Here is a 23,732-nt window from a genome sequence, read left to right as displayed (position 1 = left end):
GGTGCTGATTTTGTCGATGAAATGTCCTGAGTCTCTGATGTGGGCTGGAGTCTGTCCAACATGGGTCTGTAGAAGGGTGGCCAGATGTTTGGATAATTCATATGTTGGGGAGCCAATGGCGCTTACGATGGGTCTGAGTGGGATCGAGTCTTTGTGGATTTTGGGGAGTCCGTATAGTCTGGGTGTAAGGGCTTCTGTCTTGCATATGCGTTGAAATATGTTGGGGTGAAGGGAGGAGCTCCTCGTCAGGGTGTTGGTTTGTTTCATGATTTTGCTAGTCGGATCCCGTTTTAGTTTTCTGTATGTGGTGGGGTCTAGTAGTTCTCTAACTTTGTCTTTGTATTCATCTGTTTTCATAATTACCGTGGCGTTGCCCTTGTCAGCCGGCAGGATGATGATGTCGGGGTCCGAATTGAGGGTTTCTAGGGCATTTCTCTCTTTCCTCGTTATGTTGCTGGTGGGAGGCTTTGCTCTCCATAGGATCCTTGCTATCTCACCCCTTATTTCCTCTGCTTCCTCTTCAGGACGGTTGCGGATGGCTGATTCCACATTGGCGATGATATCTTCCACAGGAATTCTGGGGGGTGTGATTGCGAAGTTTCCTCCCTTGGCTAGGATGGCAGTTTCTTCTGGCGTGAGTTGGCGTTCCATCAAATTGATGACAATGCGGGTGGGATCCAGCGCCAGTTTTGGTTGATTGTTTTGGCATTTGTTAATTTGTTAATTTGCCATTTGCTACCCACAAAGGGGTCACATCACTCTGGGCACAGAGGGAACTGCTCCTGTCTGTGCTCCTGCACTCCGAAGATGCCGGTCACAGGTGCTGGCGAAACGTTAGGAAACAAAACTTCAAGAACACGGCCACACAGCCCAGAAGACCCACACCAGCCATCGTATGCTGGCCGTGAAAGCCTTCGACAATACAACCTTGGGACTGACAAGTTTTACAGCACCAGGTGAGTTTTCTTCAATCCTTAGTGAATCCTTTAACAAACCAAGGGAGTAACCTGGATAATTTTCCTATATTGGATTTACAAAAGAGGCTTTTTAAAGTTTTGAAGAATTTTGTGAGAAGGAATAAATAAAAAAATAAAAAAAATCAAGTTCTAGGACATTATTTGAAGGGACTAAAGATCAAGATTGTTAGAAATAAAAGAAGGAATATAAAGTTGTTTTATCTGATCAAGGTTAAAATAGATATGTTATTATTTCTGGTAACCCTTAATGGACTTTTGCTGACATCAGAACTGAAATAACAAGGCTTTAAGGATTTGTTTACAGATAAGAGATGGGATATGGGAAGAAGAGATCATTTGTTGTATTTTAAGAGAAGGTGATAAGTTACTAAAATTGTTTATACTTGTTACGATGAAGGGGAAGTCATTTCTTTATATACAGGTATTTCTTTTCCTTTACTATATTCTTATTTTTTCTTTCTTTTCTATTTTATTTTATATTTTTTCCTCTTTCTTTTTTTCTTTATTTTCTGCACCTTTTACTTTTTATTCTTTTTTAGTTTGTGTTAGTTTTTATTTTTGCAATTGTAATCTTTAATAAAATTACTATTCAAAAAATCCCATCATGGTGTGAGAAGGTGAGAGGTAAGAGGAAACTGAGTTTTGATCTACAAAATCTCCTCATCTTTATCTACAAATGGATGCCAATTTAGTTCTACCTGTTTTTGATGTTTGACACTTGAAACTGTAGACACATTTTGCTAAGAGGATGTATTTTAAATAATTTGACTATCATTGACTGGGATCATTTGTGTTTATTGGACTTCCCCTTCATTTCCTTAAAATCTTGTTTTTACATAGACATGCAAGCAGAATTTTATCTGAACTTTCCTGTAAATGGATAAGTTTCTGACTTCCTGTAAGAATATAGAAAGCTTTCTTAGTCAAGTTGGATCATTGGTTTATATCTAGTCCAGTACAGTCTATGTTTGCAATATCTGGTTTGTGTTCATGTCTCCAGTTTTTTCAAGTACTGGAAAATCTGCATACATTTATCATTTAGATCTTTCCTTAATATACCGAAATTTTATATGCAACTATCCTGAATAAACATTGCTTTATAAATGTAAATTTCACCAATGTTTACTTTTTAAAAAATGAATTCCTTTGATGTACATTTTTTTAGTAGTTTAGTCATTAGTAATCCCAATATTTTCCTAAAGTAGAGGTATATATGCACAACTTTCTCAACTCTACCAGCTTTTGTGGATACATCTTTTACAAATAACTCCTCCCACCCCTTTTTTTTGTACAGAAGATGATTGGCAGCAGTGATTATGCTATTCAGCTGCTCCATGGTCCATTTTTGTGGATTGTACAACATAGTTCATGCTGATTTCTTTCATATTCCTCTGTAGCCCAGTCCAGTCCATTGCAATCATCTGCCACAAGAAGTTGTAGGCAGTTGTCAAGGTGAAAGTCTTTTCCATTACTAACTGCCTGGTCTTTATAACTGGAGAAACTACAGATTGGACCACAATTCAGTGTGCAAAACCCATGCTAGGGCATGTTACTATAGACCCGACTAAGAAAACAACAATATTTCCAGATCCCCTCAGATGAATGCTTTGTTACTGAAATTGAAGCTCTGTAATAAGCAACATACAACTTGTCCAGTGAAGGACTTTCTGAAGCTTTCCAAGCTCCTATTAATCAAAGAGTTCATTCAGTGTGCATTTAAGCTTCAAGGCGAGGTCACTGGCAATTGTATTCTCTCTCTGGAAAATACTGACTCTTTTAATTCTCTGCAGACTTCTAGTGATAGGCCCATCATGATAGCTTCTTGGTAGATTTCCAAAATTTGGCAAATGCTGCTGCTTTTAAAGTTTGAACGGCCCTTCATGTTGTTTCATTTATTTTAAATGGTGTTGCTGCTGTTGTGACAGTGGCTTATACAGTGTACAGAAAAACTACAGCAGTGTTTTTCAACTTTAAGATGCGTGGACTTCAATGCCCAGAATTCCCCAGCCAGCACTGTTCTAAGGCATGAAAATGGCTTCCAGAATACACGTCCATTATATGCCAAATTCCACAAGCTTATCATGAAAGTTTAGTTAGAAACAGAATCTACTAAAACTAGGCTTTAACCTAAGAGTTGTTTTTATATGTTACTGCATAACTCTTTATTTTGAAGTGTTGAGATTCAGATACAGATTGTACCTAACTATACCTAAAATTGCATAATTGAGGAATAAGCCCCCAGTCTAGGAATACATTTTTCTGTTCAGATAGTTCTGTAACAGTGACTCTGAGAGCATTTGTTCTTTTCGATTCCGAACCTTCAAATGTAGACATTTTCAACCTGAGGCTACTGACAATATACTGAAATGGGGTTAAGCCTACATTATGTTTGTAGAACATGAGTCTGAACAGATTTTTCTCTCTAAACCAGTGTTTTTCAGGCTTGGCAACTTTAAGATGTGTGGACTTCAACTCCCAGAACTTCCCCCTTGCTTGCTTCAACTCCTCTCCCCTCTTTAAGAACACATTTTAGAGTTGCCAAGCTTGAGAAACCATTCTCAACCATTCTAAACCATTACTATGAGAGTTGGAGAAAAATCTCTCCCTTAGTTGGGAGCAAGATGATGTACAAGATTAGTGTACCCATCCAGTGAATGAAACTTTCAGCACACAACTTTTGAAATAATTCATGATTGGAATCCAGCCTGTCAGAGGATAATGTATTCACAGACCATTGATTGTTCACTCAATATACAGTGATACATTTCCCTTTTCCTTTTCAGCCCTGTGATTTAATTCTGACAGCTGTCTTTCACACAGATTTGGAAACTTTAATATGAGAAATATTTTCACATTGGAAAGAGGTGGGTTTCAGTTGACAAATTCCCATGATGTTGGCTTTATATCAGAGTGTGCATTAGGAAAATATCCCCAGCCAAATTCTTTTCAACAGAATTACTTCATGAATCATTGCAGCAATGATTTAATGTTAAAAATCCAGGAAACAGTTTTTTTAAAAAAAATGCATGTAAGATAAATAACTTTAAATCAAAATGTTATATTACCTTTCTATAATTCCTATCAAATTCAAAGTTTGTATTAATTAAGTCTGAGGTATTTTTGTTATCTTAATTTTGTTTATTGATTATGATGATTGATTATGTGTCATCAAATCAGTGTCAGCTCTTATCTATGACCACATTGATAGATTTTGTTAATGACGATCTGTCCCCAATCTGGTCCTTCAGGTCTTCCAACAGTGCACCCATTGTCACTGTAACTGAGTCCATCCACCTTGCTGTTGGTCATTCTCTTCTTTCCTTCCACCTTTCCCAGCATTACAGACTTCTCCAGAGAGCTAATGTGTCCAAAGTATGATAAATTAAGCCTGGTCATTTGTGTCTTGAATGAGAACTTTGGGTTGAGTTGTTTAAAGATCAATTTGTTTGTTTTCTTCACTAACTGTGGTATTCTTAGGAGTCTTCTCCAACAAATTTTGCTTATAAGAATCCTCTCTTACAATGCCATTAATTCATTTATTCATACAGTGATATGGACATGTTTATCCCATCTAACCTTTATGCTGTTCTGATTTCTACATCACTATTCTTACTTCTTCTCCTATATTAATCTTTAATAGCATATGGCCAAAGAGCCTAGCGCAGTGCCAGTATGCCCACAGACATTTTCCTTGGTATCTACCAAGCTTTATGCCCCACCTCATTTTATATATGTTAAGTTACTTTCTGGAGAATAAAAATTCATGGAAGTTAGCCAGTTGAGAAGCAAAATACCAGACTCAAGCATACTTCTAGGCTTGATATATATCTTGGAAGCACTCTTAGAGCTCCATGTATCTGAATGCCTTGGTGTTTAGAATTTTGTCTCCTAAGTGGATAGGAGAGATCACTAAATAATTAGGGAATCCTAGTGGAGGTGCAGTTTAGACCTTTTCACAGCTGTTATACAAAGTGTACTAGCTTTTCAAAAAGCTTCTTAATGCTAGGGTGATTGCTTTCACTGACATTTTTATTACTGTTGTTATTGTTATTTTTTTCTCTTGTGCCCCACCTTTCCAGCCCTAGGATACTCAAGACAACTAAATAGTATCCTATATCTGTGTTTATGCTTTGAAACTCAGATAGGAAATACAAAAGCAACAGCTACAATTATTACTATTCTGGTCAAAAAGCCTTGTTGTATAGAAAAATCTGGACTCCTTTCCTAAAGGCAGAGATGTGTGTTGCACAGCTCAAGAGCAACACATGAAAAAGAGGCTTCTGAAATTGGCAAGATCTTTCACTGTAAGCTTTAGTGCTTCAACGTGTTCATGCAGGAGCAAGCAATCCCTCTAGTAGTAAGGCACTAAGATTGCAAGGGTTAGAACCAACATTATGAACTGAATTGACAACAGTCTGTACAGATCTTTCAACTCAGCATAATATGAATCTTGCAGAGTGTTTTGGTTTTGTTTTTTGTTTTTTGCCTTGACTAGGTTTTGGTGTCATTAATTCATTAGAGAAAGCTTTTGAGGTATGCAGGTGATCAGGGGTTATAACCAGAGCTACCAGGAAACAGAAAATCCTTGAACTCATCTTGAGTCAAGATTAAATATAAAGAATTAAAGCCTAATTCTTTCCTAAGCCTTGTTATTGGAAAAGCACCAAACATCATTCTTGCAGAACTTTCATACTTAGTGAGAAATCTTTGGCTTTTGAATCAATTCCAGTGTACAAAGAGTAATATAAAACCTAGAGCAAAGGCATTCTCACTTTTTGACCTAGTTTTTGGTTGTTGGGGGGGTGGGGGAAATGCATACAGTATTGAAACAGCTGCTAGAACTATTAAGAGCAAATGAAGCCAGTATTTTGCATGTAAGAAATTATACTGAGACTGGAGCAGTAAAATATATCTCGTATTTAATTAGGGTGTTTTTTTTTTCTGTAGGGTTTCCTGTTATTCTCCACTTTAATTTAAAATCTCCATGTTACTTGCTGGGTGAAAATTGCAAATGGAAATAAGCTCTACACAATATGCCTATTATTTTATTTTATAAATAGAAAATTACATTTGAGAAATAAATTACTGGATATATCTTGCCTGCATTTTGTCTCTAAACCAATTGTAAATTTGAAATATTCAGCTAAACTCCCATATTCTGCATAAGTGAGGTGCTGAAAAGTTCAGTCTGTCCTATGTAAATGATTTAAATAAAATCTCTTAAGCTGATTGGAAGGAGATAACACCTCTTGATTTCTTGCATATTTAACCTGTGGAATTCACTACCCCAAGAGGTGGTGATGGTCATTAATTTGGATGGCTTTAAAAGGGGGTTGGATAAATTAATGGAGAACAGATCACTTTGTGGACTATTCTTATCAGAGCTTGAAAATTATTTGGAGTTTGCTTGAGCACAACAACTTAAATCTCTGCTATTCAGGAAAACAGCCTAATTTTTTCAAGCTTCTGCATGAGATTGAAAAAACATGAACCAGCAGTGTAATCTACTGTTCAAAAACCATATGCTATTTTGGAGTGTATTAATAAGGATATAGAGTCCATATCACAGGAAGGAACTGTCTCTTTCTACTCTGTCTTGATTGATTGATTGATTGATTGATTGATTATGTGCCATCAAGTTGGTGACAACTACACAGATAGATTTTTTTTCAGGAGGACCTGCCCCCAACCTGGTCCTTCAGATCTTCCAATGGTGTACCCATTGCTGCTGCAATTGAGTCCATCTACCTTGCTGCTGCTTGTCCTCTTCTCTTTCCTTCCACCTTTTCCAGCATTATAGAATTCTCCAGAGACCAATGTCTTTGCATAATGTGCACCCAAACTGGATAATTTGAGCCTGGTCATTTGTGCCTCAAGTGAGAACTCTGGGTTGATTTGTTTGATGATCCATTGGTTTGTTGTCTTGGCTGTCCACAGTATTCTGGAATGAGGTTTCCCCTGAGACTTGAAAGGCCCCCACCCTACTGGTGGTTCTGAAGTCCTGGCTCTTTGCCTGGGCCTTTGGCAAGCATGTGATTGAAACCCCCTTTTCTTCTTTTTCTTTGTTCCCATCTGGGTTTGTTATCTCTGCCATCTTTGTTATTTTTTGTTCTGTGTTGTTTTCTTGTTTTATTTTTTTTTAACAATTTGTAAACTACCTAGAGTAGTAGGGGAGCCAGGGGCATATAAATTTAATTAATTTCATTTAATTTATTCTCAGGAGTCTTCTTCAACACCAAAGATCAAAAGCATCAATACTCTCAAAGGTACAATACAATCAAATATATTGATTCTATAATCAATGAAGCACATAGTGACTTCTTTTTGATATTCTTTGGCTTTTTCAATTATCCAGTGTGCCATCAGCAGTAAAGTCTCATGTTCCTTGGCCTTCGCTAAAGCCAGCTTGAACATCTGGCATCTCCTTTTCCAGGTAGGGCTCTAATCTGCATTGGATAGTCCTAAGATTACTTAGTCTTAGTCAGGCCCTATTTGGAATACTGTGTCTAGGCACCACAATATTAAAGGGATATCAACAAACTGGGGTGCATTCACAGAAAGAGTACCAAGACAGTGAGGAAACTTAAAACCAAGTTCTGTGAAGGATGGTTAAAGGAACTGGGTATGTTTAATCTGGAGAAGAAAAGATTGACAGGAGATATGATTGCAGTCAAAGGTTGTCATATAGCGGGAGGAGAGGACTTGGTCTCTCTCCTCAGAGGACAAGACCAGAACCAATGGGTTGAAACTACAGGGAACTAGATTCAGGTCAGATATTAGCAGGAATTTTCTTATGGTAAGAAGTGTCAATCAATTTGCCTCAGGAAATGGTATGTTCACGTTCACTGGAGGACTTCAAACAGAGCCCAGATGGCCATCTGTTAGAGATGTTGTAGTGGATCCTGCACAAAGCAGTGATTTGGATAAAATGACTTCTGAGATCTCTTCCAGCACTTATGGTTCTAGTTGAGCTAATGGTCTGAGTTTGAATAAAGCAAATTACTATATCTCTAAATTTAAGGCTAGCATGCTTCTAACAGAGCTACACTTTTCTGAAAGTTTTACAAATTAAGAAAAGATATAAAGAATGCAGGGGGACGCGGTGGTGCAGCGGCTTAATGACGCTGAAAGTTGCCGGCCAGAAATGGCTGACACTTCAGCGGTTCGAGTCCAGCCTTCGCGTTAAACAGGGTGAGCTCCTGTTTCCTCCCCAGTTCCTGTCAACCCAACAGGTCGAAAACTCACGTGAGTAGATGAATGGGGACTCTCACTCCGGTGGGAGGAAAAATGCTGGCGGTGCCTTGCAAAAAGGAGTTGGGAGCAGTTGCCGGTAAGCGCGAAAAACCGCGCGTGCCCGAAAAAAGGGCGCGAAGCAACGGAAACCCCGCCTCCTGTGCTCGCCAGCTGGGCTCTGCTCTAGGAAGGAGGCTCTGGCAAACCACTTCCGAAAAACAGTTGCCTTGAAAACTGCAAGGACTCGTCCAAGCAGTCACTGCAGGGTCAGCAATGATTGAGCGCAGACAAAAAAAAAATAAAGAATGCAAGGATATGACCACGTTGCTGTGCACCCTCAATAAAAGTTCATTTAAAGGATCCTCCCCCCATGCTTTCAAATGATGTCATTTGTAGTTGTTTTTTCCATAAATTATCAGAAAAATGAGTTCTAATTTTACTAAAAATGATGCTCTAAATTATCAGTTTCAACCAAAGGAAATAAGAAATTTCCACAAAGCTTCTTCCAAGTCTTTCTTATAGAGGCAACCCACCCACCCACACACACACGTTACTTTGTTACAGAGAAGATGCTTCCTGTTGCCCCAGCAGGTAAAGCGGATTGACAGAGGTCCAGGAGCCACGCTCAGCACGCTTTCCCAATTTTGTTTTATAAAACTGAGAACAGTGCACCACCACTAACAAGCTGAGTGAAACATTCCTTCTTGTTAGAAATTATGTGTTCTCAGAAACCTATGAGTGGGCTTATATTTCCTGATAGTTTTCCCTCCAGACAATTACTCCTCCACAGTGACATCTTTCAAAATATGTTCTCTGCAGGGCTGAAATATTAACTTTGTTTGTTACAGAATGAACGTGTCTAAAGCTTCGTAATGACAGCTACCTGATTGTTTCCTGAACAATTTCATATAAGCAGTGTGTTTAGCTCCTGCATTTAGCAACATGCACTTCTTTGAGTTCCCTCACTGTCTTTTGAGTATCGCTTGCAAAGAGGTCAGAAAGTGTCTGTGGCAGGAGCTGTCTCTCAAGATCAGCCCAGCTTGTCCGTGGAACTTCTGATTAACATTCCACTGAGCTTAATGAGCTTGGGAGCAGATGGAGCCACGGAGTATGGAGACACCTCACTGAATAATTCAAATGTGAGCATTCATGACATCATCAAACATAGGTCCACTTTTAAATCAACCTAACCTTTATTCAGCAAGGACAGTCAAGGTGATAAAATAAAACGTTTCTGCGTAGCAATTTGGCTATTATATTCAGGGGCCAGAAAATGCAAGAGCTTTGTATTTACAAATGCATTCATTCATCCAGATTATGTATATGTAGAAGAGGATTTATACTAAAATTAATCATAGCAAGTCAACCAAGTAGTGAATTATTGCATCAGTATTTTGTGAAACTAAGATCTAATTAATTCGTCTTCATTAATTATTATTCAAATATTTGCAAATATTATCATAGGCTTTAGTGATGTTTCTAAAAATTATTGTAACTATATTCCACAGAGAATTTCTTTACAGTGGGCCTCTCCAAATTGTTTTTTTTAAATGGATTAAGCCAATTATGTGCCTTCTGATTCAAGTGGTTCTAAGCAGTGGATAACTTCTATGCCAAGAAATAAAGCAAAAACAATGAATGTATTGAGTCCTTCGTTTAATGTGGCAGCTCATTCGTTTCAGTTATGTAAGAAATGGCTATCAAGCCCCAGGTGGGGTCAGGCAATGAATTGGTTTAGGACAAGCAAATCCTAAGGGTTTTTTTTCCCCCCAAGCTAAAGGCTGCATTTAGCTTTTAAATAACATACCAGAGGCTGCATGCCAAAAAGTGAACAAGGCCAGGACAAAGGAATAGATGGGGTCATGGCAGCAATTCAAGTTTCATTGAAATGAAATGGAATTAATTAAATATAGTTAATATGATTATCCCCATGTATTTAATAATTTTCCCTTTTGTCCAAAGTGCCTGCAGGGAGAGGCATGAGAAAGTGGGTCAAAAAAGTCAAGATGATGGCCATGACCGTGCAATCTAAGCCCAACCGCTTTTCTCACATTGAAAGCTACAATTCAGTAAACAGCAGAGCCAGAAAGAAATCATGTCAACATAAATCATTTGAGCTATAGCAGATGTTCTCAGTCACATTAACAGTGTTAGAAGAACCTTCTTCTCTTCAGTACCCACGTTAACTTTACAGCTGTACTCAGACATTCTAGCAACAGATTCTTGAACTTCTCAGTTATGGCCCTGACCATACCCCCTGAAGTTCATTCAGCCCTCACCCAGTTGGTTGTTCAGAAAGCAATAAAGCTGGTTTTGTTCAGAGTGATGTTTGGTCCCCATTGGTTCTGTGGGCTGTCTTTTGTTTCATTTTACTGGATTTTGCAGTTTGATTTGTATACTTTAGCTTAATTGGAAGCTAGCATTTTTATTGAGAGGGTCTGAGGGATGAATATGATATTTTTATGTTTTTATTGCATTTTGTCATTGTAGATGCCTGGGATTTTTTGACTGGGTGGTACATACATGTTTGTTCTCAGTGATGCTGTACCAGGTAGCCAGACTGAAAATGGCTGTCACCATGAGCACCCAGACAATTTGTACTGACATCAGAGATGTGGCTAGCTGACATAGCATGGGGGTGGTGCTTCCTTGATATTGCCCTGTTCCCCTTACTCACATTGAGCCAATATAGGACCAAAAAGTCAGCATAGGTTATTTGTATCTCTTTCTTTGGTCATTTTAAGTCTGGGAATCATCCATTGTAAAGGAAAAGAAGCAGCTAGGTGCCTTTGAGCCCTTGCCATGGTAATTAAACTTGCCTACAACAAAACAAGGCCCTAAGTCAATGTTGGAATTTGCATTGTGTATGTTAAATATAAGGTTCAGGTCACTTGAATCCAGTGAACTCTTGTGGCAAGGCTGGGAATGACCTTTGCTGGCAGTTAGTATAAACAATCTGGTGCTGGGAGGGTCATCGGGTTGGCTTTTGTTAAGCCATCCCTTTGTGCCTGCTAGTTGGCACTGCAGGATTCATGCAACAGCTATCACAAAAGTCAGCTAAAGGCTTGGCTTTGTGTCATATCCAGAAAGAGATAGTGAACAAAAAGATAGATGAATGCTTAAGCAGGATTAATTTTCACACGATTTGAGTTTGTTTATTTCTTTAATTTCTCTCCAAATGCATCCCCTGGGCTCAGAGTGAGCTACAGAGGTTATTCCTAAATGTGAATAGCTCTATTCAGTGTGGACTTACAAGCTTATACAATGAAAAAAGTTGGGATGGGAGGAGAAGACAAATGAACTGTGACACTGCATTCTAAAAACAAATGAAACACTAATATAACAACATAAAAAATAGCCCTCTTTCAAAGCACAGGGCTTCAGTCCTGGCAACTGCCTGCTAATTGGTTGTTTGTTAGGGAAAGGGGGAAAGGGGACAGTTTTTCTGAGGCTTCACATAAAAGACTGATGGCTTTTTGCAACCAAGCTCCCTGCTCAGCAGCCAATCCTCTGGCAAAGGTGATTTTCAATTTATTTCATATAGTAAAAGTACATTTATTAGGCTGTGCATCTTTTCAAAAGGGTCCTTGGTCAGTTGTTCAAAAGAAGTGCTGCTTCAGCTGAAACTATAATGCAAACTAGTGCCCATTTGTAACGAGTAGAATAGTGCAACTCCCCAGTGCAGCAACTGTAGGATTTGCACAGGCACAGAGAATGTCTATGTGGATAGCGCGTGTGTCAAAGCCAGAGCAGGCAAGAGAGAGCAAAGTGCCTCAAATAGGAAAGCACCTCATCAAAGTGGATTGCCCAGACCCTTGTTTGGCTTTTATTTCTTTTTCTTTTTAGATTCTTTTGACAAGAATGAAAAAATAAATGGGAAGCTGGCACAGTGAAGAGGCAAGCATCAAGTCTAGTGCCAGTCATGCCTCTGGGCCCTCTGTAGGTTGCAGAGACATTCCTACTAAATAAAATCCGGGTGGTGTCCTGACTTAGTTATTATTTTGGAAATTAGCCTACCGGCCCAGATATATACAAAGCTAAGTTAGGGAATGACAGGAAAAGTGGGGGCGTGGATGGGATCCCAAGGAACAATGTCACCGGCTTCCTTCCTGATTAATGGTTGCTTTAAACATGGCAGCCAATTTATGATAACACCTGCAACATTTATTTATTTTATTTATTTACTCGATTTATATAGCAGCCATCTCATTTTTGCCTGACTCTAGGCGGCTTACAATACAACACATAAAGACACAAAATACATAATACACAATGTAAAACAAAAATAGAAACACAAAATTAAAAAAAAAAAAAGTGTCAATTCTAAAGGTGTCCTTTGCACTGAAATCAGGCTATCCCTGATTTAAGCGAGCACATTTTCTCTTTCTTGGTGTTGCCCTTGCTGAGCCTGAACATCTCCTATGAAACCTTTACGAGGCATCTCCCTTGTCACAAGAGTTAAAAGACCAAACAGTGCCAATCCTCTGCTGCACATTCTTTATAAAACAGGATACCAGAGAGTGCAAATTAGTTCCATCAGAATTGTTTCTTTTATTTTTGTTCTGTGTTTTTATGCTTGCACTTTCACTCGCCTGCAAGTGCAGGCAAGGGTTTTTATACTTTATTGTCATCTCCCAATGCCAGTCTTTATAGCTGAAGAAACTCCATTGGTTCCTTTTTTAGTCCTACCCCTGGGCAAGCACAAAATGAGCCCAAAAAATGTCTATCACTTTTGTGCCACTGAGCTTGTTTCCTTTTCCATAAGAGAGCTCATGAATTCTCAGTATTTTAAGACACATTATCTTCCAGTCTTCAATCCACTCTCAGTAGCTTTATTAATAACTACATTTTCACATCACTGCACACATGACATCAGAACACAACAATATAAGAAGAGCCAAGTTGACTCAGACTCAAGATCTATCTAGTCCAGTGTTTCTCAACCCTGTCAACGTTAAGTGGTGTGGACTTCAACTCCCAGAATTCCCCAGCCAGCTGGCTGGGGAATTTTAGGAGTTGAAGTCCACACCACTTAAAGTTGACAAGGTTGAGAAACATTGATCTAGTCCTTTCCTCTGTTCCCACAGGTGCTGAGGGTTCTTTCATAGATGCTGAGGAGTATTCCACAAGCAGGAGGGACACCCATCAGCTGTGCATTTTTCCACATGATCCACCTGAAACATATGCTAAGAGGCATACCGCCTTGATCATGGAAGTTACATGTCATAACATAGCACCACTACTATTTCTATTACCCAAAGGTGCTTTGAAGTCATCTGTGTCATGGGCTTCATTCCTACTAACCTTAAAACACTGAAAACAGATAGGAAAACAGATAGGAAAAAAAAATGAAATTTCCTCCGGTCAAGCTCTACTCCTGGTGATTTCACGGAGACATTATTATTTTGAATGATGCAGAAGTGATTTGCCATTTGTCACCGCTGGGTTCTTGTTCTGCTTTCTAATCTAGCCTAGTAGGTCTGGTGATCTTCCTTCTAAGTAGTAACCCAGTTTGACCCTGTTTAGCTTTTCATGATTAATAAAGGCCAGGGGAGTGTGACACTTGCCCATCAATAAAACAAAAATCCTCTCATCCTCACTGCCCACAGGGAGGAGGAAAAACAAATTGCTAGCTGGGCCCAAAGAAACAAACAAACAATCAGCTTGGCTGGCCAAGGATGAGAAGTTGTGCAAGGCACCATCGACAGATTGGTGTATATGCTGTATGTGGCAGGTAGATACTGAGGGAAATGGCCTTCTTGAGCCTATCTCTACCAAATCACTAAATCACTCTCCTAAATCATTTTGTGTCATTAGTCAAACTAGCTAATAGATCATGAAAAACCACACTATTGGACCACCTCAAATGTAAGTCTATGTGTTCTCCCAGTATTTGCATACAACAATGGTACTCGCTCCTGGTTACCTTGTGCTGCCTATTGTAGTACAAAAAAGCAGTTTTAGAAAGCTAACTCGTTACCCAAATTAGCCATATACATGAGCAGCAGGGTTAACAGTTGCGCTGAATGCGAAAGTAGCCCAGTGCAAGAGCATTTCTTCGCATGTGGAAATGATGAAATCATTACATCAAGAACACTATTTTGAACTGGGATATCTATGATACGTACTCAGCTACTGCTGAGCGGTATGAGCAGCGGTATGAGTTTGTTTGTTTGCTTACTGGATTTATGGCCACGCTTCTGATCTCATTGCCTGCCTTGTAAGAGGCTAAGCACATGATTAACTTGGCACCATTCTCTCAAATTAAGAGCGTAATGATAGTAAAATATTATTGTCCCTCCACTTCATTCTCAGTATAGGGTAGAGTATGTGCTCCTTTTGTTTCATATATCATTGTTCCTTAAATTCTCTCATGGGCTTTTTGAAAACCCTTTTATCCCGCTAAAAATAGGTCGAAAGCAATGAGTTTTGCCAAGTGGCCATTCTGTTCTAGCTCTGCTTTCTATCTTTCCCATTTTATATTGTTTCTATCCCATAATTTCTTGGATAATATGCAATGTAACCTCAAAGTGACCTCACTATAGCAAGATCAATTAAAAGTATAATAAAACTGCAGATAGCAAAATAGTAAAACAGCGGAAGCAGTTTGAAAAACAGCATAAAGGCAAATAAATCCAAGTAAATCTTAACTGAAAATTGTCTGCTTGATAAAACTGTCTTGATGCTCATTTGAACCTGGACAATGGGAGAGAGCCAATAATACCTTTTGGATAAATTACTTTCTAATCTGCAAGCCAGTTGTTTCATTATATTTGTGGCTGATTCAGATAACAAAAACTCTTTACTAAATTATAATTGTAATTACAATTATAATTATAATAATAGTCTGGCTAGCAGACATTGCAATACCTGGAGACAGCAGAATAGAAGAGAAAGAACTGGAGAAAATCACAAAACATAAAGACCTGCAAATAGAAGTAGAAGGATTATGGCAAAAGAAAGCAAAGATAGTACCAATAGTTATAGGCGCCTTAGGTGCAATCCCAAAACATCTGGAGCACCACTTGAAGACCATTGGCATTGACAAAATCACCACCAGTCAATTGCAAAAGGCAGCTTTACTAGAAACAGCTTACATCCTGCAACAATGCCTTTAACACCATCAAACAACATCTGCCTATCTTAGGTCCTTGGGAAGGACTCAGTAGGTGGATAAAAATGCAAAATCCAATCTAAACATTGGCTGACTGTGTGACCAACCATAATGATATCTATACCATAGGCAAGGGAAGGCAAGGGATTCATTTTTCACCCTTCCTACCTACTCACTACAATCCTCGGTGTTGTAATCCCATGTAGTTTTGGAGCTTTCTAATGCTCAGAAGTAGCTATTCAGTACTGTAATAAGCTGCATCAGGTAAGGGACTTGGCAAAAAGTGGATGTTCCCCCTTGTTGGAGTATGATCTTCTACTCTCAAAAAGCTAACATAGATATATAGTCTACAAGATGGATCCTATCTCAACTGACCTTTTATTCTCTTACTTTTCTGAACTTTCAGACTGCTATTCTCTGTATCAACATTTGATATTTTCTATTTTTTCAAGTATTGAAGAAGGAGCCAGCAGTAGCAGCATCTTGAGCTATCAAAATGTTTGCCACAAAAACATGTAAAAAATATGAGTTAAAGGAGCAGAGGCTGATGGAGATGGAGCAGGCATTTATTTATTTATTTATTTATTTATTTATTTATTTATTTATTTATTTTTATGTATCACATTTATACAGCTGCCCATCTCACATACACTGACACTGGGCAGCATACACAATAAAACAATCCAAATAGATAAAAACCAATTAAAAATACTACCCAAATAAACTTAAGATTTTTAAAATGGCAAACCCGCCCCCCATACAGTCAACCATCATGGAACCACTCTATCCTGGGATTCCCTGGCCAGTTGACAAAAACATGTTTTGAGGGCCTTCCAGAAGGCTAACAGGGCTAGAGCCAGCCTTACCACAGGGGAAGGATGTTCCCAGGGCGGAGGCCACGGCAAAAAGGGCTTTCCTCCTGACAAAACTCCCTAGCCAACGGGACCCATAACACGCCTCTTATGCCAGACCTGATGGGATGGGTAGATGTAACAAGGGAGAGGCGGCCCCTCAAATATCCTGGCTGCATGGGTTTTAAAGATCATAACTAGCACCTTGAATTGGACCTGGAAGCAAACTGGCAACCAGTGCAGCTCACAGAGCAAAGGTGTAATGTGCACAGTTCTTGGAGTACACATTAGTGCCTGCGCTGCTGCATTTTGCACCAGCTGAAGCTTCCAGATGCTCTTCAAGGGCAGCTGAGTTCAAGTGTTATGGACTGTTGTTTGGCTTCCCAGAAGTAAAGCAACTGTAGTTCAGTAAACACTTTCTTTGCATTCAAAAGGTCCCATGTTCCATTCCTAGCTTTTCCAGATGGGGCTGGAAAAGTCTCGTCTGAAACTCAAGAGTAAATGTGTGAGCATCATTTCCAAAAATAATCTGCAATCTGCCAAAATATGTATGTTTATGTGTGTATATGTATATATGTGAGTGTGTGTGTGTGTGTGTATTATATGAGAGCGGCTGGATAGTGTACTGGTTAGAGTGCTGCCCTTTGAGGTGGGAGACTGGGGTTCAAATTCTGGCTGGTACCTACCTTACCAGTAGGGGTTCTTGGGCAAAGGCCCCTAACACTTCACCTGCCTACCTCAGATATGAGAGTGACACTAAGAGAGTCATGCTGGCTTTGATATTACCCAGATTAACAAGATCTGTGCCAGATGTTGGGGAACCAGGATAATCTGACGATAAGTGGGCTACTGGAACAAACCATACATGGATGAGACAAGAGAACCTGGAATTGATGGAATGCTACTACAACAGTAGACCTAATGAGAGGGGATATATGAAACATATGAAGGAACTATGGATGGACAGAAGACATACATCCATACTAACTGAGAAACAACTAGTTACCCAGCACTTCAACATGGTGAAGAGGAAGCTGCTCTTGAGATAGACCATCTACACATTACATCCCAGACTCAAGAAGACCTGGAAGAACAACTGGATGTACAGCCAACACCTGAAGCTGGAATGCCACTCCCAGACACAGCAGTTGATTACAGCAGAAGACATCCAACAGCAGGTCAAGAACATGAAGAGCTGGACAGCACCTGGCCTGGACATGATCCACACCTACTGGTGAAAGGAACCAACAGCAGTGCATGGACGCTTAGCAGCACAGATGAACCAGCTGCAAGCAGCAGGCTCCCATTCAGACTGGCTCACACAAGGAAGGACAGTACTGATCATGAAAGACTCCCACAAGGGAACAGTACCATCCAACTACTGGCCAATAATCTGCCTCTCCACAACATGGAAAGTCCTATCAGGCATCATAACCACCATGCTACAGAACCATGTGGGCCAGTACATAAGCACAGCTCAGAAGGGCATTGGGAACAACACCAGAGAATCAAAACACCAGTTGCTCATAGATAGAGCAGTCATCTGAGACTCAATCTAGACAGACCAATCTGAGCACAGCCTGGATTGACTACAGGAAAGTCTATGACTCAATGCCACACACATGGATCTGTGAATGCCTGGCACTATACAAAGTCAATAGACACTAAGGACCTTCCTCAAGAACTCAATGGGACTGTGGAGGACAACACTGGAAGTCAACTCAAGACAGCCTGCGTAAGTGGCCATCAAGTGCAGCATATACCAAGGTGATGCACTATCCCTGCTGCTGTTCTGCATTGGCTTGAACCTCCTCAGCCAGATAATCACAAGGACTGGATATGGATACAAGTTCAAGAGTGGAACTACCATCAGCCATCTCCTCTACATGGATGATATCAAACTGTATGCTAAGAGTGAATGAGACATCAACTCGCTGATCTACCTGACGCGGATCTAAAGTGAGTTCATTGGGATGTCATTCGGACTGGAGAAATGTGGCCGGATGGTAATAAAGAGAGGGAAGGTAGTTAAGACTGATGGAGTGGAACTACCAGTGGGCCACATAGCAGACATACAGACCAGCTACAGCTACCTTAGTATCCCACAGTCATATGGGAACCAGAATGAGGAGGCAAGGAAGACAGCAATATCCAAGTATCACCAAAGGAAAAGACAGGTCCTGAAGAGCCAGTTCAATGGGAAGAACAAGATCCATGTGATGGAATGGAATTATGAAGGCCAGGCTCAGGGAGAAAAGCATTTTCTTAGCTCGCCGCAGGAGCGTGGGATCTACAAGAAGATGAGACTGGCACCTCCCTGAGGAATTCACACTGTTGTGGCTGGTTGACTTGGGAGCTGGGGTTTCAGTCTTGGAAGATTCTTGCTAGAGGTTGTAGCTAATAAACATAGCTGAACTGATTTTGCATTGTCTTTTGGAGTTCCTTGGGCTAGGCCTGACATCAATCTTCCCAGACTGAAACCCCAGCTCCCAAGTCAGCCAGCCACAACAGTGTGAATTCCTCAGGGAGGTGCCAGTCTCATCTTCTTGTAGATCCCACGCTCCTGCGGCGAGCTAAGAAAATGCTTTTCTCCCTGAGCCTGGCCTTCATAATTCCATTCCATCACAATCCATGCCATAAACATGTACACCCTGCCAGTCATCAGGTACCCTGCTGATACAGTGAGCTGCCCAAAGGAGGACATGGAGGCTGCCGATGTGAAGACCTGGAAGCTCCTCACAATGTATAGAGGAAAGAGGGTGGGTGGGGTCTGGTGAATGTCAAAGCCACTGTCCTGGATGAAACCCAGAGCATCCAGGAGTACCTCAGTAATACAGCACCCAAAGATGAGCTGCTGAGAGAATGCCTGAGGCAGCAGAAAACATGGCAGGAAGTTCAAGCAGAGAAAGTCCCATGGCAAGACAAGACCCTGTGTGGGATGTATCATCGAGAGATAGCTGAGGGGGCCAACATTGGGAAATCCTACCAGTGGCTGGAAAGGGCTGGACTAAAAGACAGCACTGAGGCACTGATCAGAGCAGCACAAGAATGAGCACTAAGCCCCAGATCCATAGGAGCAGGGGTCTACCACACTAGACAGGACCCAACATGCAGATTGTGCAGAGAGGACTCAGAGACAGTCCAATACATAGTGGCAGGGTGTAAGATGTAAGCAGGAACAACATACACTGAACAGCACAACGCAGTAGCTGGCATTATATACAGGAACATCTGCATGGTGTATGGGCTAGACCCTCCTAAATCCAGATGGGAGATTTCACAGAAAGTTATGCAGAATAACAGAGCTAAGATCCTATGGGACTTCTAGATCCAGTTGGACAGACAGGTACTGACCAATCAACCAGACATTGTGGTAGTAGACAAGAACCAGAAGACAATGGTGGTGATAGATGTAGCGGTGCCATGTGACAGCAACATCAGGAAGGAGAATGAAAAGCTGGAGAAGTACCAGGGCCTAAATGAAGAATTTAAAGAGAAGTGGAAAGTAAAGGCCGAAGTGGTCCCAGTGGTGGAAGAAATGGGTATTAATGGCATAAAGATGCTGCCTGAAACTGGGGCAAAACACACTGTGCATATTTAAATATTATGGCCATTAAGCAAAACAATTCTTTGTCAGATTATTTCCATGTGGACACTGTAACATTTTAACTGACCTTCACAGGAAAGTAAAATAAGAAATTGCACATTAAATTTGGGGGTTACCTCCCTACAGGAGGTAAGCTTATTGTTGTATTACGCCGCATACAGTTCATCTGAGATGTACCTGACATACCTTGAGGCCCTTTGATCCCTAGTACAGACTGTACAATAACCAATAATGGGGCCTTTGGTGAAAGAATGAGACATCTGAAGTTTTATGATTCATCTGTCAGACTAAATTAATTTTAGCAAGAATATTATTGCCTTTAAATTATTTTTAGCCTCTTATATAAGAGTTTTCCTAGTTCCTGTATAAAATAGAAATATGCCCATTGAGCTTTAGAATCCAAGGTTCGAAACAAGCACTGCCAAAGAAACACATTAAGAATAATAGTCCTAGGTGTTCAGAGATGGACAGGCATAGAACTGCAATTAGACACAATTCGGCTCTTAGTTTGGTATCTCAGCCAACTTCTTGAAGGTATCCAGTTGGGAAAGGCTGCTATTAAGAATTTTATGTAATCTTTCATGAAGATAAGGAAAGGAAAGGAATTGTTCTGGAATGCAAATTAGAAAAAGATGCAATGTTACCTACTTTCCTGGAAGTAAATGCCATTGAATTCAATTGATTGCATTATTGATTTACCGGTGGAACTGATTCCTCTCTCTTCCTCTGTCTTCAGATGTGCACTGATGGGATGGTGGACTCTTTGGAGCAGATCTGGGGACACATAGGAGAAACTGGAGAGGAGGAGACCGAGGGGGAAGTCTCATTGTGAATATCAGTCTATTTCAAATCTCTGCAATAAAAGTGAATGTATTGCCTAAAATGATGTTTTTGTTTTAAACAATACGAGTTTTGAAAAATAATGTACCATTTAAACAATGGCACAGAGATATATCTGGATTTGTGTGGCAAGGTAAGAAACCAAGGGTTAAATATAAGATACTGCAGGATGCAAAGGACAGAGGAGGACTAGGTTTACCTGACTTTAAATTGTATTTCCCAAACCTGCTGTTTAGTTTGGATGAAAGAGTGGGTGTTGCTGATAAATAGAAGAATGCTAGAATTGGAAGTATATAACTTGAGGTTTGGTTGGCATAGATTTTTATGGTACGATAAAGTTAAATTTAATGTGGATTTTAAAAATCACTATGTCAGAAGTGCCATATTAAGAATGTGAAATAAATACAAACCCAGGTTGTGTCCAAAAATATCTTTATTGGTTTCAGCACAGGAAGCATTTTACAGAAGAGTAAATGATTAACATATTACATTTTACAAAGAGAAATGATTAACATATCAGGATTTATTAATACAGGAAGATGGAGAACTTAAGATGAAATCAAGAGAACAATTAACTGCAGTGGGACATAGTTTTCAATGGTTTTCATATGCACAATTAAAAGAAAGATTTAATATAGACAAGTGGGTAATTGGAATTGAAAAACATAAAATAGAATTTGAAAATGAGTTATGTACAAGCGATGAACATATAATTGCAAAAATGTATAAACTTTTGTTAAGATTTGAAACTAAAGAGGAACAAGTTAAGGATTATATAATAAAATGGGCTACCAAATTTGGCTATAACACACAGATGGATACATGGGGAAGAATGTGGGTAAATGGGATAAAATTTACATTGTGTTATAATTTAAAAGAAAAATTTTATAAAATGATGTATCGTTGGTACATGACAACAGAGAAACTGTCAAAAGTGTATGAAGGTACCTCAAATCAATGCTGGAAAGGCGAAAAACATGAAGGGACATTTTACCATGCATGGTAGACTTGTGAAAAAGCCAAGAAATTTTGGATACAAATGCATACAATGATACAAAGAATTGTAAAGATTAATATTGCAGAAACCAGAACTTTTTTTATGGGGTTATGGATATTGAATTAGAAAAGACTCATGGAAGATTAATTTTGTATATGGTAACAGCAGCAAGATTATTATATGCGCAAAGATGGAAGAGTACTGAAATTCCCACAATGGAGGAATGGACTGTAAAACTGTCAGACTTAGTGGAAATGGCAAAACTGACCTGTTTGGTCAGGGAGAAAATAACAAGTGTTTTTTTTAAAAGATTGGAAACCTTTTATGGACTTTTTGTTAAAAGAAGAACAAGGGTGAAATGATGATTTATGGATTTAATGACTGAAAAAGATGAGAATTTAATATGGGGTTGAAGGGATTTCTGGAAGAGATAAGAGGGAGGGGAGATGATGGGTTAGTTTGAAGAGAAGGTTGGAAGTCATTGTTTTTCATAACTTCTCTTTTTTTCTTTTCTTGCATCTTTTTCTTTTTTCTTTTTCTTTAGTTTTGTCTTTTACTTTATGTAAAATTCTCAATAAATATAAATAAATTAAAAAGTGAATATCAATCTACTTCAATAATCATAGCCACCTGCAGGGAAACAAAGCCCTTTCTCCCAAGTGCCTTGTGTTTATTCCACAGGTCACTCCTGTCTTTTAATCCATTCTTCCATGCCAGCAATGATTGCCCTGCTCATGTTACAGCTGCAACCATTCGCTTCACAGCCACTTAAACCCTAAACCTCTAAGTCCCTCCATAAGAAATTTTGGAATGATATGAGTCAGTGCTGAATGGGATTTAAATATATATTACTTGTGAGAACAGAACAGGGGGTAAATGACAAAATGAACATGTTGTGAACCCAACCTGTCTTCATGGTATTTCAGAATGTCAGCTATATGTCAGACAAACTGCAGACATTCTGAATCCCTGTTTGTGCATCTGGGTTTGAATCCACATCATTCAGAGGAGGAGATGGATGTTCTAGCTTACATATGCAGGCAGATCCTTCCAAAGTCTCTCCTTCTACTAGATAGAGTAGCTATGTCTTTTGAAGTGAGAGGGAGGCTGGGAACCAAGGCCAGGAAGAACAGCCTCAGAATTATCTGGCTGGTAGCTTCTGAGATCATCTGGAGGAGGGATCCAGGAATAATCAAGACAGAGGGAAATCTGTTTCAGGCTACAATTACCTCAAGAAGAATAAATTAAAAGATGTGGCTAGCTGTAGCTATATTACTTATGAGAAATTTTCATTTTCTTTTCTGTGTGGTATTAAGCCTAATTTATGTCTCTGAGGTTTATTGTATCTATGCAAACTCAGCTATTGTATGTTTGATTTCTCTTGGATCTCTGAGCAGCAGTACTATTGCACATTGTGATATATTCTAACCTTGTATTTTCCTTTACAGGTAGTCCTCATTTACTGACTATTTGTTCAGCCACCATTTGAACTTACGAAGGGACTGAAAATAAGAGACTTATGACTGATCCTCAAAGTTGTGGTCATTTCAACGTCCCTGCAGTCATGTGATCGCAATTCAGGCACTTGGCAACCAGTGTGCATTTACAATGGTTGCAATGTCCTGTGGTCACATGATTGCCATTTGCAACCTTCATAGCCAGCTTCTGACAAGCAAAGGTCAATGGGGAAGCTGGCAGGAAGTTGCAGTCATGTGACATTGTGCTTAATGACTTGTGGGTGATTTGCTTAACTACTGCAACCAGAACTGACAGAACTGATATTGTAAGTTGGTGTGGTCACATGATGTCGCACTTAACAACCATGCTGCTTAGCAATGGAGTTGCCAGTCCCTACTGTGGTTGGTAAGTGAGGACTACCTATATTCATTTTTATGAGAGATTCCTTGAAAAAGTGCTATTTGTGATTTTAGTAGAATCATATTTTTTATAGGCAGTCCTCAAGTTATGACAGCAATTGGGAACAGAATTTCCATCACTAAGCGATGCGGTCATAAAACACTATGTCACATGACTGCATTGCTTAGAAACAGCAATTCCTGCAGTCCCCGTTGTCATCGTTAAGTGAGGATAGTGGGTCGTGAAGTGAGTACCT

General features: G+C 39.6%; 1 protein-coding gene across 3 annotated transcripts in view; it reads left to right on the top strand.

The window, feature by feature from the left end:
* CARD19 (caspase recruitment domain family member 19) overlaps nucleotides 1-20,975 on the top strand; it is a 139,385-nt gene extending 118,410 nt beyond the window's left edge. The window contains exons 4-6 of one of the 3 annotated variants that reach the window (XM_088134173.1): nucleotides 525-634; nucleotides 748-956; nucleotides 20,519-20,975. In XM_088134173.1, the coding sequence (XP_087990299.1) occupies nucleotides 525-634; nucleotides 748-956; nucleotides 20,519-20,570 (371 nt within the window). In that variant the 3' untranslated portion in view covers nucleotides 20,571-20,975. Of the gene's footprint in view, nucleotides 1-524; nucleotides 635-747; nucleotides 957-3,760; nucleotides 3,833-20,518 lie in introns of those variants that run through there. The other 2 variants (XM_088134174.1, XM_088134175.1) reach the window with 2 other exon arrangements.
* The last annotated feature ends 2,757 nt before the right edge of the window (nucleotides 20,976-23,732 follow it).

This window comes from Python bivittatus, unplaced genomic scaffold (assembly GCF_059951505.1).
Source record: "Python bivittatus isolate LINGU-HERP-01145 unplaced genomic scaffold, Pbiv_v1 ctg000080_np1212, whole genome shotgun sequence".
Lineage (NCBI taxonomy): Eukaryota > Metazoa > Chordata > Lepidosauria > Squamata > Pythonidae > Python > Python bivittatus.
The sequence above is the reverse complement of the archived record's forward strand: the minus strand, read 5'-3'. Positions and strand labels throughout refer to the sequence as shown.